Source organism: Bos javanicus, chromosome 10 (genome assembly GCF_032452875.1).
Source record: "Bos javanicus breed banteng chromosome 10, ARS-OSU_banteng_1.0, whole genome shotgun sequence".
NCBI lineage: Eukaryota > Metazoa > Chordata > Mammalia > Artiodactyla > Bovidae > Bos > Bos javanicus.
In genome coordinates, this window is record NC_083877.1 from 73,450,145 (window position 1) to 73,468,703 (window position 18,559).

The 18,559-nt window shown below is 42.1% G+C and overlaps 1 protein-coding gene across 1 annotated transcript in view; it reads left to right on the top strand.

The window, feature by feature from the left end:
* Window positions 1-406: 406 nt before the first annotated feature.
* Window positions 407-18,559, top strand: part of SYT16 (synaptotagmin 16) — a 305,114-nt gene continuing 286,961 nt past the window's right edge. The window contains exons 1-2 of the mRNA XM_061429769.1: window positions 407-438; window positions 665-705. Coding sequence (XP_061285753.1) covers window positions 407-438; window positions 665-705 — 73 coding nt within the window. The remainder of the gene's footprint in view (window positions 439-664; window positions 706-18,559) is intronic.

Genomic DNA, 18,559 nt, shown 5'->3' on the forward strand with positions numbered 1-18,559 from the left:
CGGCTCTGCCAGCTAGCCTGGGGTTCTCCGGGCGCTGGCGGGGCGCGGGGCGGCGCGGCGGGGGCGCGCGGCGGGAGGGGCTGTGCGCGGCGCGGCCCCCGAGCGCGCGGGGCCTGGCGAGGAGCGCGCCGGCCCGGCTCGGCGCCGGTACCCCAGGCGCGGGTGGTCGCCCCGCGGCCCCGGGCTGGACCATGGCGACCGACAGTAAGTGCGCTCGGGCGGCCGAGGCCCCGGGTGGGGGGCTGCGGGGCCCGGGGGCGGGAAGTTTTCCTCTTTGTGATGCCCGCCTTTGTGCCGGGCTCGCGGGGGCCGCGGCCGGGTGCCCCCGCGCCCCTCTGCCCATCACCCTCTGCAGCCAGCAGGATCGGAGAGGCACAGGCGGCCCCGGCAGCCCGGTCCCGGAGGGATGCGGTGGAAGGGCGAGCGGCGGACGCCGAGGTGAGGTGGAGGGGACGCTCGATGCCAACGCAGCCCTTCTGGGGATGCCCCTGGGCCCAGAGCTGGCCTTTTGGGAACCTTGCCATCCAGGCGCCGGGAGCTTATTTAGCGTTGAATTTAACGTTCACCCCGAGTGCTGGGGCTGGTTTTGCGTGTTCGCCTTCTGGGGATGAGGGTGGCTTGACTGCTCGACTGCCCCATGTGCCCACCCGGGCCATGTTCCCAGGGGCCAGAGACCTTATCTGGTCACCATGGACAGCGAACCAGGTGAGCGCGTTGATGTCAGGTTAAAACTACTGAATGGAAGTGTTGGAAGAGGCTGGGTTGGCCTGCTTTTGGCATCTTGGCATCACTGTTTTATTGGCTCAGTGCTTTTGGAAATGGAAATCACGTCTACGAAAGCTGGTTAAGTTAGATGTGTCGGAAGCTGGATGCGCATTAGCGGAGCCTCAAAGGGAGTGTGTGTGCGTGCGTGTGTGTGCTCAGTCATGTCCGACTCTGCGACCCCATGGACTGTAGCCCGCCAGGTTCCTCTGTCCAAGGAATTTTCCAGACAAGAATACTAGAGTGTGTTGCCAGTTCCTACTCCAGGGGATCTTTCCGACCTAGGGATAGAACTGGCGTCTGTTGCGTCTCCTGCATTGGCAGGCAGATGCCTTATCACTGCGACACCTGGGAAGCCCCATGTTCAACTACTGATTGAAGAATAAAACTTTAGCCCATTGGTTTTGTTTATGGAAAAATGGTAATGATTTTCTACCAGCTTAGCTTTTGAGCTGATTTTTAAGTACGACCTTAATTATGTTTGTTTTCAGTTGGCATGGAGCTGAAAGTATGAAGGTTTCCAGAATGTAGAGGATAATTAGTTTGTCTTTGTTCTTATTCAGAAGTAGGGTAAGACACTTACTGTGTGTCCCTACTAGGGAAATGAAAAGAAAGTATTCTCAGCCAGTGTCTTGAAAAATTCTCTCCAGATCTTGACCACGTCTGCAGCTTAAAGATCCACAGTTCTTTTACTGTTAGTGTAAAGGTGATCCTGGAAAGGGCTTCTCCTAGATGCAGAGTTCTTTGGTCAGTTCTCAGCTTGCCTGCATTTTATAATTACTCCCAGAGCTTTCAAAAATCCTTGAGCCTCAGTATTTTTATTTTTTTAAAGTAATACATCTCAGATTTTAATCTGAATCAGAATCTCCTGGAGGGCTTGTTATCACAGGTTGCTGGCTCCCACTTGCAAAATCTGCAATTCAGTAAGTCTGTGTTGTAGCCTGAGAATTGATGTTTTATTCAAGTTTCAGGTGTTGCTGAAGCTACTATGCTCCCTGTCTTCTCTCTGTAGATGTGGGAATGACAGGTGAGAGGCAGGTAGGAGCACAGAGAGACGGTCACTTCTTCAGTCCTGTCAATGTGTTGCAGGTACATGGCATCGTGAACATATATCACACCTGGGCAGTGTTGCCTTTGGGCTACAGTGGACGCTTTCTCTATTTTTGTCCCCAAAGAAATTTACTCTTGAGAGAAAAATTGGTTCTAAAGTTAAGCAAAACCAGAATCCTCTCCAGTTATTCCTGGAAGTAATCCAGAAGGACTTTTTTTTTTTTTTTTTTACAAATGTGGTATGTAATATTTTAAAAATATTTGCCTGGCAACTTATAATGTTCACAAGAAGAATGCCCAGACAACATGCCCTCTGAAGGCAGATTCCAGAGGAAGAATGGAGACTCTGAGGGCCTCACCTTGGTTTTCAGAGAGGTGTGGTGAAATGGGAAGGATCTTTGAGACCATCAAACTAAACTCCCCTTGGGCAATTCATATTTTTATTTGTAAAATTCAGGTTTATGAGATCTTAAAAGGTTGAAACAATTGGGAGGAACTATAGTGGAAAAAAAAGGAGACTAGTAGGGGATAAAAAACAAACCCAAATTCTGTTAGTATGAGCAGCTTGGTTATTATATAAAGTGGTGGTACTTAAGTATTTGGCCTATGTTTCTTGAGTTTCTCAGTAACAAGTATTCCAGATAGTTTTGTGTTTCCAGATCACAGTGAAGTACTTTTCTCTTTTTCTTCCATTTGTGTCACTTGTTCCATTATTAGTACTTGCCCTTATGAGTCTTTATTGTTAAAGTCACTGTAATCTGTTTAGAAGTGTAATTTCTTAGGAACAGCCAGGCATATTTGGGCAATGTTGGAAATATATAATTGTATTATGCCCTGGCAATCTCGGGCCCTTCTTGCTGTGGATGAATATTTGGTTTTATCAGGAAAACTTCTAGTCCCCATCTGCTTGCTCCTGGTTTACTGGTTGGTTGTCTATCATTTTGGCTGGGTACATCCAGGTTACTACCCCACAGGCCATTCCTCCTCCTGCTACTGGTCGACAACCTGCACTTTACTTCTTCCCCACCCTACTTATCCCAGCAGTGATTTCTACTCTGTGCCTAGTCCTGGAGGATAGAAGGAAGAGACAGCAGGGGAGGGAAAATCAAATTTAGACCCTACACAGGTAAAGGTTAGCAAGCTCTGCCAAATAGCTACTCAAGATGTTTAGGACTTAGGATGTTGAGTATTTAAAAGAAAATTGCTTGATTGTAGTAAAAGGAACTCAAATTCTTAAGTAAAATTATTTCCAGTCATAATTATTATTAAACAGCTTACAAATAATGCCAACTAAAAAACAGAGACAAAAAGAGTTAGAAAATTACTACTTTGCCACCATCATAAATAAGTAAGTAAGTTAGTGTTAGTCGCTCAGTTGTGACTGACTCTTTGCGACCCCGTGGACTGCAGCCCACAAGGCTCCTCTGTCCATGAGATTTTCCAGGCAAGGATACTGGAGTGGGTTGCCATTTCCTTCTCCAGGGGATCTTCCCAACCCAGGGATTGAACCCAGGTCTCCTGCACTGCAACCGAGCTACAAGGGAAGCCCTTGCAACCATCATAGATTACTGATTCATACAGGAATCATCCGTGGATGCTAAACTATTGTGTGAAAACCTGAACACCAGAATATTTACATTTTGGGGTAATTTCCTCACAGATTTCTTATTAATTGCACAGGGGGAAATGGTAATGTTATAGTGCAGAAACATGGGGTTCACTACCTTAACCAACCATCAAAGGTAGCATCACTAGTTAGTAATAGGGCAAGCTGGTAACCTGTGCTGCCTGATCTGAAACCTTGAGAAGGATAGAGGGTTACTTATGCCAAAAATGGGTACCCTGGTTCTCATCAGGGAGAAATATCAGACAAACCCACTTTTGGAGACATTTCACAAAAGTCAGTGTCATGAAAGATGGCTGAGGCACTGTTCTAGAATGAAGGAGACTAAAGAGATACGTAAATGCAATAGATGGTTTGGATAAGACCCAAATTAGGAGAAAATGCTACCAAGGACAATATTGTGATAATTGGGAAATCTGAGTATGGATTGTATGTTGGATAATAGCCATGTTGTTGTACAGTCACTAAGTCATGTCCAACTCTGTGACCGCATGGGCTGTAGCACACCAGGCTTCCCTGTCCTCCACTATCTCCTGGAGTGTGCTGAAACTCATGTCCATTGAATCAGGGATGCCATCCAACCATGTCATCCTCTGTCACCCCCTTCTCCTCTTGGCCTCAGTCTTTCCCAGTATCAGGGTCTTTTCCAGAGTTGGCTCTTTGGATCAGGTGGCCAAAGTATCGTAGCTTCAGCTTCAGCACCAGTCCTTCCAATGAATATTCAGGGTTGATTTTCTTTAGGATTGACTGGTTTGATCTCCTTCCTATCCAGGGAACTCTCAAGAGTCTTTTCTAGCACCACAGTTCAAAAGCATCAATTCTTTGGCACTGAGCTTTCTTTATGGTCCAACACTCACATCCATACATGACTACTGGAAAAACCATAGCTTTGACTAAATGGACCTTTGTCAGCAAAGTGATGTCTCTGCTTTTTAATACACTGTCAAGATTTGTCATAGCTTTTCTTCCAAGGAGCAAGCATCTTTTAATTTCATGGCTGCAATCACAGTCTGTAGTGATTTTGGAGTCCAAGAAAATGAAATCTGCCACTGTTTCCCCATCTATTTTCCATGAGGTGATGGGACTGGATGCCATGATCTTTGGTTTTTGAATATTGAGCTTTAAGTCAGCTTTTTCCCCTCTCCTCTTTCGCCTTTATCAAGAGGCTCTTTAGTTCCTTTTCACTTTTTGCCATTAAAATAGCCTTGTATCAATGCTAAATTCCGTAAATAGGATGTTTTAACTGCAGTTTGGAAGGGACCATCTTTCTTAGGAGAAACTGGAGTCTTTAGGGGTAAAGGGACATGATGTCTGCAACAAAATCTCAAATGGTTTAGGAGAAAAATGCTCATGTGTATGTGTGCACTTGTGTGTGTATGTGTGTTATACAAGAAAAGAGAGAAAATGTGCCAGACCTTAGCATTTGGTGAATCTAGGAGTTCTTTGTACTATTCTTCCAAGTCTTCTGTAAATTTGCAAATCAAAACATATGGTTCCATGTAAATTTTAGGATTATTTGTTCTAGTTCTGTGAAAAATGTCATGGGTAATTTCCTGAGTGTTCATTGGAAGGACTGATGTTGAAGCTGAAACTCCAATACTTTGGCCACCTGATGCGAAGAGCTGACTCATTTGAAAAGACCCTGATGCTGGGAAAGATTGAGGGTGGGAAGAGAAGGAGATGACAGAGGATGAGACGGTTGGATGGTATCATTGACTCAATGGATATGAGTGTGGGTAGACTCCGGGAGTTGGTGCTGGACAGGGAGGCCTGGGGTGCTGCAGTCCATGGGGTCACAAAGAGTCAGACATGACTGAGCAACTGAAATGAACTGAATTTGATAGCTCAGTCATATCTGACTCTTTGCAGCTGCATGGACTGTAGCCCGCCAGACTCCTCTGTTCATGGGATTTTTCAGGCTAGAATACTGGAGTGGGTTGCCATTTCCTCCTCTGGGACATCTTCCTGACCCAGGGATCGAACCAGTGTCTCCTGCATTGGCAGGAGGATTTTTTACCCTTGAGTCACCTGGTAGGGATTGTATTAAATCTGTGGATTGCTTTGGGTAGTATGGCCATTTTAATAATATTCAGTTCAGTTCAGTTGCTCAGTTGTGTCTGACTCTTTGTGACCCCATGAGCTGCAGCATACCAGGCTTCCCTGTTCATCACCAACTCCTGGAGCCTACTCAAACTCATGTCCATTGTGTCAGTGATGCGATCCAACCATCTCATCCTCTGTCATCCTCTTCTTGAAACAGTATTAATTCTTCCAATCTAAGATCATTGGATATCTTGTCATTTCCTTGAATCATCTTCAATTTCCCTTATTAATGTTTTATAGTTCTTAGCATACAATTCTTTTAACCTCCTCAATCAGGTTTATTCCTACGTATTTTTCTTTTTTTAGTGTGATTTCTAAAAGGAATTGCTTTTTTTAAACATCCCCTTTCTGACATATATGTGTAACTGAATCACTTTGGTATATGACAGAAATGAACACAATATTGTGAATCAACTATACTTCTATTAAAAAAAATAAAAAACAAACAACAGTCTGGGATGTTGATTTTTAACTCTAGGCATTTTTGTCTAATATTTTGGAGTTTACTTATTGAGCAAAATAATACTGAAAGACTTAATTCTGGACTCCTAAATCTGGTTTGAGATGATAATGTTCACAAAACTTTTTATTGTGGAAAATTTCATATACATATGAAAGAACCGAGAATAGGATAATGAACCCAATGTACTCAGGTAACCCAGCTTTAAAAATTATCAGCATTTTGCATCTGCCTATCTTCACACCCCCTTTTTAGGTGCTGTTTTTGAAAGCAATTCCAAGATATCATGTTATTTCAATCACTGATGGTTAGTATGCCTCTGTGTATGCTTTTTTCTTCCCATAACCCCCATGCTGCTCTTGCAATTAAGAGAAGTAACGATTCTGCAATTAGTGATGATAATGTTTAGAACTTGTTAGCGATGCAAGATAGTAACCAGAGTTCTGAGAAATGCTCTGATTTGACATGTATGGGTTGTGGATTTGTTCTAAGTTTGAAAAGTTGAGAGAGCCTGGGTAATTACAAATGGTGTAGAAGAAAGGGTATGAGAAGCTGCTTATTCTTGTTTTGTTTTGCAAACACCTCCTCCTGTTTTTAAACCAAGAATTAAATTCCAGGAAAAAACATAAATATGGGTGCGGAGACAGTGTTCTGAACTGATTTACTCATTTGATGCTACCCTGATGAAACGTTCTGAAAGTTAGAATGATTAATTTCATACTATTTAGAATTCCCCAAGTTTAAATTTCAGCATGGCATCTTTGATTTAGAAAGCTCAGTGAAGTTTTTTCTTGACTGAGCTGACTTTCTAATGTTTTGAAATAGAAATGGGCCAAATCTCTTGGGAGGAGTGAACCTCCTAAGTGTGGGTAGATGTGGATGGCAGTTGTTCTTTTAGGTCCCTAGGGTATCATTTAGTAATTAACTACTATGGTTTAGCCTTATGGGTTGGTTAAAACATGCCCATTATGCCATTTGACAATGGTTATCTGTATGTTAAAATGATCATAAAATTGATTGATAGCTCTTTGTAATAAATTAGGGCAGTTTCTGAAGCTCATATATATTGCAAATAAAGTTCTTATCAACCTTCCATTAAGGGACTATACACAACTGATTTTAGGCACTTTAAATTTAAGCACAGATACCATTCCTTTACTTTTTTTTTTTTTTTGCTGATCTGTGCAGCATGCGGGATCTTAGTTCTCCAACCCAGGATCAAATCCGTGCCCCCTGCATTGGGAGTGTAGGGACTACTACACTCTACTGGACTGCCAGGGAACCCCCTTCATTAGATTTTCTTACTGCCAGAGTATATTATTTTTGAGAGTTCTGATTTTAGGAATGCACTAAATCACATTTTATACTTTAACTTACAATGGAGCAAAGATTAAGAGACATATAATGATTTTATCTACCCTATTTGAAAAAATTTCCCTGGCTTACATACTAATATATTTATACACTACCTTAATTATAATCTTTTTACCAGTCAAAGTTAGATTTTCAATTGACTTAGCTCAATAGAAATTTCGAGCTTGAGGAACTCAGTGTGGGATGGTGGAAGACAGCACAGACCCAGTTTCAGAGCTACCCACATTCCAAACTCTGGCCCTGCCATTCTGGCTGCATAACCTTAGGAAGTTGTTTTAACTTCCCAGAGGTTTGTCTTATTCCACATGAAGAGTTGCAAGAATTAACTGAGCTTGTGCACACAGTAGCCATTAAATATTTCTCTTCTCATTCCCTACAACATTCTTCCTGTAATGTGTACCTTGTGTTACAAGAACAATCTGACCTTCAGAAATGGGGTCCCCAGTCATTGGTTCCATTTTTCCTTGTGAAGAATATAAAGAAAGTCGCTCAGTTGTGTCCGACTCTTTGCGCCCCCGTGGACTGTAGCCTGCCAGACTCCTCCATCCATGGAATTTTCCAGACAAGAATACTGAAATGGGTTGCCATTCCCTTCTCCAGGGGATCTTCCCTAGCCAGGGATCGAACCTGGGTCTCCCACACTGCAGGCAGACTCTTTACCGTCTGAGCCACCAGGGACTACTGAAGAATATAAAGTGAAGACCAAATGACCTGTTTGGAAATGAAGACTCCAAGGAAGAGACTCGAGGAAAAATCACCTGAAGGTACAGAACTCAGATTTTAAATAGAAGTATTGATGGGCTTCCCAAGTGGCTCAGTGGTAAAGAATCTGCCTGCAGTGCAAGAGATGTAAGTTCAGTCTCTGGGTGGGGAAGATCCCCAGGAGAAGGAAATGACAACCCATTCCAGTATTCTTGCCTGAGAAACCCCATGTACAGAGGAGCTTGGTGGGCCACAGTCTGTGGGGTCGCAGAAGTCGTGGGGACACGACTGAGCAACTAAACAGCAACATTAATTGTGATGTGTTCTTCCCTGAGGCTTATCATTTTGCACAAATGTGATGCGACACATGGGCTTGTGGTGCATGTGCACATGTACAGCTTTGAACAACTTGTGAGGTTTCAGTGCCGGGCATTTAGAGGGGTCCAATAACTACCATTTTTATTGAAGATCCAGGAGGATTCTGGAACCGTCTCTGCTGATTGGCTCTTGGGGGCCTCTCTGGGCTTTGTGATGTGCCCCTCGTGTGTGGCCATGACTGATGGGCAGCTGTAGCACGGGGTGGAGGTTGCTTCAGGGTGTATCCTCAGCATTTGATGCCCTCCTGGCTCTCAAGTCTCAAAAAAGCTTGTCCAATAATGGTGATAAACCTGAGCATATTGCTGGTGGTCTAAAAAGGCTTAACCTTCTAGTAATGCCCGTATGTAATGACCTCATCTGCCTGCTCTCTCTATCGGTCCTGACTTTGGCCATCCAGGCTCTGAGAGTAGCCTGCCTTTGTCTCACTTGTGCCGCTGGGGGGCTGGTCTCTGCACATCTTGATAGTTCCATGGTTTCCCTTGCTTCCCAGCTCATGCTTTAATCTTTGTACCTGCCAATCATGATTTTCCTTTGGTTTCACTATTCCTTTGGGTTTTGCCTGAGATACACTGCTCTGTCCGACTCAGGTTTGTAGAGTCCCCAGAAGTTAGGTTGTCTTCAACCAGCCCTCTCCTGCTTCTCCATGGAGGTAGAGGACAACCCTCAGCCCCTACCACCCTTTCCTCAGGCTATTTAGAGGTTCACTGCTATGTTTTCCCTAATGGGTCTGTTTGTACAGAGTCAGCTATTAGAGTTTAGGCGTGATAATTACCATCATAATTATAGCTATATGTGTTATATTTCTTTGTGCTTTCCCTTTATTTTTTATCTATTACTGAATAGCAAATTACAACAAACTCAGTGGATTAAAACAACACACATTTGTTATCCCTCTAGGCCAAGAGTCTGGGCAGGCTTCTGAAAGTCAGGAGTCTTGCAAGGTTGCAATTAAGGTGTCAGCCAGGGTTGGATTCTCATCTGAAGAACTGAGGCTTGACTGGGGAAGGATCCCCTTCTAAGCTAACATAGTATCACCAAGACTCAGGCCCTGTAAATACTCAGGCTGGTGGGCTGATGGACTGAGAATGTCAGTTTCTTGCTGGCTCTTGACTAGAGGTCATCCTCAGATACTAGCCTCAACAATATGGCCACTTTATCAAAGTTAGGAAGGAACAGAATCTCCTAGAAAGACAGGCATTAACAATCCTTGTCATATTCTGTTGGTTGGAAGCAAGTTATAGATTCTGCCTAAACTTGAAGGGATTGAACAAGAGTGGACAACTAGGAGATGGGGACAATTGAAGACCGTCTTGAATTCTGTCTGCCATACTCCCATTAAACTTTTTAATCTATATCTTCAATTGGACTTTTTTTTGGAGTATCACATTCCTCTTTAAAACTTTAGACAACATTAGGTTGTTAAGGTCCTGATGATAATTGCCTTCCTTAGAAACTAATGGCCCTCCCACCTACAGAGAGCTGATGTGCTGTAGGAAGGATGGTGGTAGAAGAGGGGCAGGGAAGGTAATGTTTGACCTTTAGCTATTATTGGGAAAGTCATATCCGAATGATATACTGCTTTAGGGAGCTTGAAATAAGCCGAAGCCTGTATGCTTAGTGAATTCATTTCATGAAAGCTGTTAGAAATTTATAAAAATTAAAATACCCAAAGTCTTATTTTTGGGAGTTAAAAAGTAAAGGAAAACAGGACAAACTAAAATTTGGGTTGAAAGCTGATGAAGGACACAGACTGAGAAAAATAAGGGGATGAGAATTGTATCAATCCTCTCTTAGGGACAAAAGGATTTTAATTTCATTAAGCCACCTTGCTTGTGTGTGAGGCATTACATGGGAGATTACATGTAAATAATAAGAGATTATTTACAGTTTAAGCCTCTATATGCTTGTACTGTATTCTCTTTCCAGTGATTTTATTAATTTTAAATCATTGTTTTTGAGTTAGTAACAGGGTGACAGATACCTGAAAACTGGATAGTTCCTGACTGGCTGATAGTTTTGTGTAATGACAAACTACTGTTTGAATTCTTGCTTTACAATTATTGACTCTAAGTTAGAGCTTAGAAAATGAAGCTATCATAAAAAGTTTTGCCTGATGGAAAGTATTGATTTTGATTGCATGTCTCTTTCTTGAAACTTGGAACACTTTCATTTTTGGTTGCTATTTATCACCTGAAAGCTATTCTATAGTGAAAGAGCTGTAACTAGAGTCATTAGCTCCTTGTAATTGAGGTAAGACTATCCTAGTCTTTAGAAATTGAGTTAGATCCTTGAGACAAACATTTCTGTTTTTATCCAGTAAAATCAGCCTATGTAAAATGAAAGGGAAGGACTCCCCCTGGTGGTGGACTTTGCTGGCTAAGACTCTACACTCCCAAAGCAGAGGACCCAGGTTCAATCCCTAGTCAGGGAACTAGGTCCTGTATGCCACAGCAAAGACCCGGTACAGCCAAATAAATATTAAAAGGAATAAAATGAAAGGGAGAGTCTGAAATCATTTTATTAAAAAGGTGTCTCTCCTACATTGTGGTCCAAACCACATGCTGTTTTCTCTCTGAAGTCTTTATCACTCTCCCAAACAGAATCCATCATTTATTGTATATAAATTTCTTAAGTTATATTTTTCTATTTTAACCCCTGTCTGTTCTATATGCCTCTTGAGGAAATGATCTACTTTTATGTATATTTCCTCAACTTTGTCATTCTACTGAATAAGCATGGTGGCCTGCGTAGACTAACCATGCACATGTTTGCTAAATTCAGTCTATTTCTCTACTGTGAGCCTCCTCTTTTTCCTGGATCCCATCCTTTACTCACTTCTCACAGTGTGGACCTGGGAACCCAGGGTGGTCAAAGTGCCTAAGAATTATAGAGGGTCTGCAAGGTCAAAACTCCTTTTATGCTGTCATTGACCCTTGAACAAAGTTTTCTGTTTCTCACTCTGCACACATACTTATAGGCCCAGCTTCTATGATTCTGTGAGTTTGGGAGGTGAAGGTATCCAGTGGTCTTTCCCTTCATTATCTGGGCTCTTCCTGAAGACCCTGTTTTCAGTACAGAACTTCATCCTTAACACCAGATGACTGGTTTCCAAACCCAGAGCCTCTCTGCCATAGTGTCTCTGTCAGTGTAGGCCACCATAATAGAATAACACAGACTGAGTGGCTTAAGCAACAGTTTCTCCTGATTTTGGAGGCTGGAAGTCTAAGATCAAGGTGCCCACAGGGCTGGTTTCTGGCAAGGATCCTCTTCCTGACTTGCAGATGGCTGCCTTCTCACCGTGTCCTCTTATGTCTCCTCCTCTTGATAAGACTGAGGATTAGTCTTATCGGCCTTTTGAATTAGGGCCCCATTCATATGACCTCATTTTACCTTAATTACATCTTTACAGGCCCTGTCTCTGAATACAATCACATTAGGGGTTAGTGAATTACGCATTTTAGGGGAGCACAGTTCAGTTGCTAGTGTTAGGAAAGAAATAGTCCTCTGGCTTCATTAGCAGAAGCCGGGGCCTTCTGGATTCTGAGTGCTTTACAAGTCCTTCAGCCCATTCTTCTGTTTCAGTCTTGGTCCCTCTTTGCCACTTACAATTACAGAGTCATTCTGGGATTCTACAACATGTATTGGCTTGCTTATTGTGATGTATCCCCTGTAGTAGTTTGGGGAAAGGTGAGCAAGATTTGGTTTTTTGCTATCTCCTTCCAATCTTCCAATGATGTGTTGATCTTTTCACCTACTCTTGTTTCTCCCTTGCTCTTTTAGTTTAGTTTTAGTTTAGCTTTTAGTCTGGTTTTTACCTTTTCTCTAGTTTCAGAGATGCAGAAATGGAGATAAATGCAAGTGCACTTATATGTAGAATCTAAAATATACAACACACAAATGAATTAAAAAAGAAGCAGACTCATAGAGAACAAACTATTGATTATCTTGTTGCCTAACATAGTTGCACAGGAATTATAATGTACATACTTAACATTTCTCAGTCTACTTCTAATCAATATTGTGTTATTTCAGTGGAATGTAGAAATTTTACCACCATTTAAGTCCCTAGTGACTCCCTCCCCCACCCCTTATATTTTCTAGTTATATGTTTTATTCACATGTATTATGGACTGAATTGTGTCCCTCAAAAATTCACGGGTGGAAATCTTAACCCCCAGAACTTTAGAATGTGACTGTATTTGGCAATAGGATCTTTAAAGAGGTAAAATTAAAAGTTAAGTTAAAATGAAATCATTAGGGTGGGCCCTAATCCAGTATGACTGGTGTCCTTATAAGAAGAGGAAATCTGGACATAGAGGGAAGAGAATGTGAAAACACGAGGAGAAGACAGCCATCTACCAGCATGAGAGAGGCTTCAGAGGAAATCACATCTGCAACACTTTGAGCTCAGATTTTTAGACTCCAGAATTGTGAGAAAATAAATTCATATTGTTTAAACCACCCAGTCTGTGGTACTTTGTTTTGGCAGCCCTAAAAACCACTACACATACATTGAAAACCCCATAAGACAGAGTTAGAAGTTTTGCTTTCAAAAGTCAAACATATTTTAAAGAACTCAAGAGGAGAATTGTTTATTACATTCACCCAAATATTTATCATCTTTGTTACTGTTCTTCATTCCTGATAATCCAAATATTTCCCAGTTCTTTAATTTTATCACTTGAAAAAAAAAAACAAAAAGTGTCACTTCTTCCTGGTCTCCATTATTTCAGATGAGAAACACACCGTCTGAGTCGTTATTCCAACATAGGTAGCAATGCATTGTTTCTCTCTGACTACTTTCAGGATGTTTTGTTGTCTTTAGTTTTTAGAAATTTAAGTCTGGGTGTGGATTTCTTGGGCTTCTCCTATTTGGGATTTATTCAGCTTCTTGATTTTTTAGATTTATGTCTTTCTCCAAGTATGGGAACTTTTGTTGTTATTTCTTTTCTTTAAAATGTATTTATCTACTTTTGGCTGTGCTGGGTCTTTGTTGCTGCATGCAGGCTCTAGTTACAGCGAGATGGCTTACTCTCTAGCACGGGCTTCTCACTGCAGTGGCTTCTCTTGTCGTGAGACATGGGCTCTGGGGCATTCGGGCTCAGTGGTTGTGGCGCACGACTTAGATCGTTGCCTCGTGGCTTGTGGAGTCTTCCCAGACCAGGCATCAAACCCAAGTACCCTGCACTGACAGGCAGATTCTTAACCACTGAATTACCAGGGAAGTCCATCAGTCGTAATTTTTTGAATAGTTTTTCAGTCCTGTGTTCTTTCTCCCCACCTTCTGGGATTCTGATGGCACAAATGCTGGATCCTTTGAAAAGCTACCCTTTTCTCTCTATTGTTTGGATTGAACAATTTCTGTTGATAAATCTTTAAGGTCCCTTGAAGACCTTGGATTCTTCTGTCATTTCCATTTGGCCACTGAATGCAGACAATGATTTTTAAAAAAGATTTTTGGTTACTGTATTTTTCAGTTCCAATAGTTCTACTTCATTGTTCTTTATATCTTCAGTATGTTTCTGAGACTTGATTTTCCATTTGTTTGAAGAGGTTTTATCATTTTTGTTTAGAGCATTTTAGAAATAACTGCTTTAAAATCTTTGCCATGTGATTCCAACATATGTGTCCTCTTGGTGTTACTGTTGATTGTCTTGTTCTTGTTTGAGATTTCCTATTTTTGGTATGATAAATACGTTTGGGTTGTATCTTAGACATTTTGAGTATTACATGACACTGCCTCCAAAAGTATCATGTTTAAGTAGGAACCAATCAGCCAGCTTAGGTTCAAAACTCATGTTCTCAGCCTTTTATGGGCTGTGGTTTGACTGTCAGTTTGGTTTTCATAGCCTTTGTTATGTGCTGGGGTCCAGCTCTGACTGATCCAGGGTATTTGAAGGAGAGATGGCATAGGCGACCTATTTATTTAAATATTTATCAAAGATATAAAGAGTAATAGAATGAGGATAGCTCAGTGAGGAAATTCAGTGGAGAAAAGAGGCTGAGTAGCTTGGTTTACGCGGGAGACAAATAAAACTTCAAGACAAGAAGTTTGCACCACTTACGTAGGCCGCAGGCGTCCTTCCGTTCTCCCGAAGGACAGGAGACACTGAGGCCTTCCCGGTCCGATCTTAGAAGCCCAGGCATAATTAGTAAGCATGGCGGGTTCCGCGCTCCAGATGGAGACTCAGCCAGAGTGAGAGAGAGAGCGACATGGGGAGACCAAGTTTCGGTGAACAAGGCCTGCACTTTATTTTCCAAAGTAGTTTTTATACCTTAAGTTATGCATAGAGGATAATGGGGGAAGGGGTGGAGTCATGCAAGGACAGCAGTTCCTGGTCCTAATCGAAGCCAGACTTTCAAACTTATCATATGCAAAAGTTCAGGTGATTTACATCATCTTCTGGCCGGGAGACCTGTTAACATTTTAAGAAACTTATTTTTCTCTAAAGGTGATTATTCCAAAGTCAGGAGCCACCCTCCAAAAGCATTAAATAAAGCTGCATTCCTATAGGGCAAAGGTGTGGTGGGCTCAATCAAGAAAAGAATTAACTCAAGGGTCCAAGGTTACAAACATTAAAGCTACTACTTATGCCAATTATATTAATCAATACACTGCCAGGGACACAGCAGGTAAGAGATATGGAGACTTAGCAGCAAACATTGGCCCAATAAGTGAAAAACCCTTCACCAATACAATTTCTAATCAATCTTTTAACTACTCAAAGGAATCTGTGTTTAGACAGTTTAGAACATCTCCTGCCTTTCACAATTGGGAGGCTCTGAACAATCACATGTGGCCGGAAAAACCTATTCAGGCAGGCTAGAGGATTTCCAAAGGAGTTTGCAGGTTGAAACACTGTCACACCCAGGAATTATTAACTGGAGCTGTAAGCTAACTCTTTTTTCAGAGAGAGGTAGTGGGGGACAGCCCCCCCGTAAAGTCAGAGGTGTAGGTGAAAGCACAAAGCAGAAAGTAGGCAGACTCTGGTTTTGGGGGTAGATGCTCGAGAATTTCCAGGGGGACTCCTGAGGCTCGATCCTGCCTTTGCATATGCCGAGCCTCCTTCCTCATGACCTTTGTCATGGGTGAAGCTCCTCACGCTGGCTCCCAGCAGTGACAGAATTCTAGTTGAGCTATTCCAGATCCTGAAAGATGATGCTGTGGAAAGTGCTGCACTCAATATGCAATATGCACTCAATATGCAATATGCCGGCTCCTGGCAGTTATGCTATTCTGGTCTGCTCTGATTGATTACCCACAGGCTAATTTGAAACCTGGGTGGTATTTCTCATTATAGCTCAGTTCTCAAACTTCTTCTGTATTGATTTAGATTGATTCCATGCATAGGCCATTTGGCTTCCCTGGTTGCTCAGACAGTGAAGAATCTACCTGCAATGCAGGAGATGTGGGTTCAGTCCCTGGAATCTACCTGCAATGCAGGAGATGTGGGTTCAGTCCCTGGGTTGGGAAGATCCCCTGGAGGAGGAAATAGCAACCCATTCCAGTAATTTTGCCTGGGAAATCCCATGGACAGAGGAGCCTGATGGGTTATAGTCCGTGGGGTCGCAAAGAGTCGGACATGACTGAGTGACTAACACTTTCTTTCTTTTCATGGACCATTTAGGTTATACACATTTTCATATATGACCATTTCATGTACAGATTTATGAGATTCCTTTATCCAGTTTCCTCTTCTCTGTGTCTTTGGTTCTCTCTAGTTGAAAGGAGGTGGGTGCTGGCCTGTTTGCTCTCCTTTACTTGGTACAGTGCCTGTGGTGGTCAACAGGGTTTCTCTATGTGCTGTGTGGCCTCTGTGGGGACTATGCCCAGGAAGAGAGGAAGGGGCACTGTCTTATTCCTTTTATCTTAGTGCCAAGCAGGCATGGTCAATGGGGCTACACCCACCATCTCTGCAGCACCTGGTGGGAAGGGAGATGAATGCTATCTCTGCTCAATTAGCGGGGGGCAAGGAAGGTCAGCAGTGTTCCTCCTTTGGCTTTCAGCAGTGCCTGGGAGGAGGCCGAGCGATGTGGCTGTGTCGTGATGTTTTCTAGAGTAGGCTAGGCTTATTCGAGAGGGTTCATTCCTCTAGGGCTATCCTTTTTAAGTCCTGTGGCTAGAGAGAGCAGCTCTCAATTAGGGATGATACGCCCTTCAGGTGATACTTGACAGTGTCTGAAGACATTTTTTGTTGTCACAACTGATGTTGTTATTGGCATCTAGTGGCCAGAGGCCCGGGATGCTGCTAAATACATATCAGGGCCCCAACAACAGAGGGATTTCTGGGTGAAATGTCAATAGTGTCAAGGTTGAGAAACCCTTAACCACAGAGAGTAGGTTTTTCTTGCAGCTTTAAAAAAAAAAATATTTATTCCAACTTCTCCAGAAATGGAAGTCCCCTCAATATTTTAATGTATTATTTATTTTTTAATCCTTTGGCATCTATCATTGATGAGTAACATAATTTATTTTTGGGGGCTCCAAAATCACTGCAGATGGTGATCGCAAGCATGAAATTGAAAGATGCTTACTCCTTGGAAGGAAAGTTATGACCAACCTAGATAGCATATTGAAAAGCAGAGACATTACTTTGCCAACAAAGGTCCATCTAGTCAAGGCTATGGTTTTTCCAGTGGTCATGTATGGATGTGAGAGTTGGACTGTGAAGAAAGCTGAGCACCAAAGAATTGATGCTTTTGAACTGCGGTGTTGGAGAAGACTCTTGAGAGTCCCTTGGACTGTAAGGAGATCCAACCAGTCCATTCTGAAGGAGATCAGTCCTGGGTGTTCTTTGGAAGGAATGATGCTAAAGCTGAAACTCCAGTACTTTGGCCACCTCATGCGAAGAGTTGACTCATTGGAAAAGACTGTGATGCTGGGAGGGATTGGGGGCAGGAGGAGAAGGAGACAACAGAGGATGAGATGGCTAGATGGCATCACTGATTCGATGGACGTGAGTCTGAGTGAACTCGGGAGTTGGTGATGGACAGGGAGGCCTGGCATGCTGTGATTCATGGGGTCACAAAGAGTTGGACATGACTTGAGTGACTGAACTGAACTGAACATAATTTATAATTTAAGGTAAAATGTCTTATCTCTGATTGATTTTAATAATTCCCCTTTTTCTTTTATGTTAAGTTTAACCTTTATGTGTATAGGTGTGCATTTTTTTTAAAGACAATATTTTTTTGGAGCAGTGTAAGGTTCACACACACACAAAAAAATTGAGAGGCAAGTACAGAGATTTCCTGTATACTACGGCCCCCACACATGCATAGCCTGTCCCATTGTCAGCATCACTTGTTATCAAGGCTGAACCTTTGGTGACTGTCCAAATCCAGTTGCACCAGGAATCTGGACAATGTATAATGACATATACCCATTATTATTGTCATGCAAAGTATACTTCCTCTTTGGAAGTGGTATCTCATTGTTTTAATTCACATTTTCCTGATGAGATATTTTCATACGCTTGTTTTACATCTGAATATATTTTTTTCGTGAGGTGCTCACGAAAATTTGGTCTATTTTTAAAAATTTCATTTTTAATTGGAAATGAACTGCTTTACAGCATTGTGTTGGTTTCTGCTGGATAATAACATAAATCAGCCATAAGTATACATACATCCCCTCCCTCTTGAACCTTCCTGGTCTATTTTTAAAAATTTGAGTGGTTTGTTTTCTTCTTGTTGAGTTATATAATTCCTTGTATATTTTGGACAGCTCTCCTTTATCAGATGTGTCTTTTACAAATATTTCCTTCTAATCCATGGCTTGTTTTCTACTTCTCTTGATGTTGTCTTTCACAGGTCAGAAGTTTTTACTGAAGTCCAGTTTATCTGTTCTTTCATGGGTCCTGCCTTTTGTGTTGTATCTAAAAAGGCATCACCATATCCAAGGCCAGTTAGGTTTTCTCCTATGTTATCTTCTAGGAGCTGGATACTTATGTGTTTTACATTTAGGTTTATAATCTTTTTCAAATTATTTTTTTGTGAAGAATGTAAGGTCTGTGTCTAGATTAATTTTTTTTGTATGTGATGTCCAGTTGTTCCTGTACCATTTGTTGAAGTGACTATCTGTGCTCCATTATAATGCCTTTGCC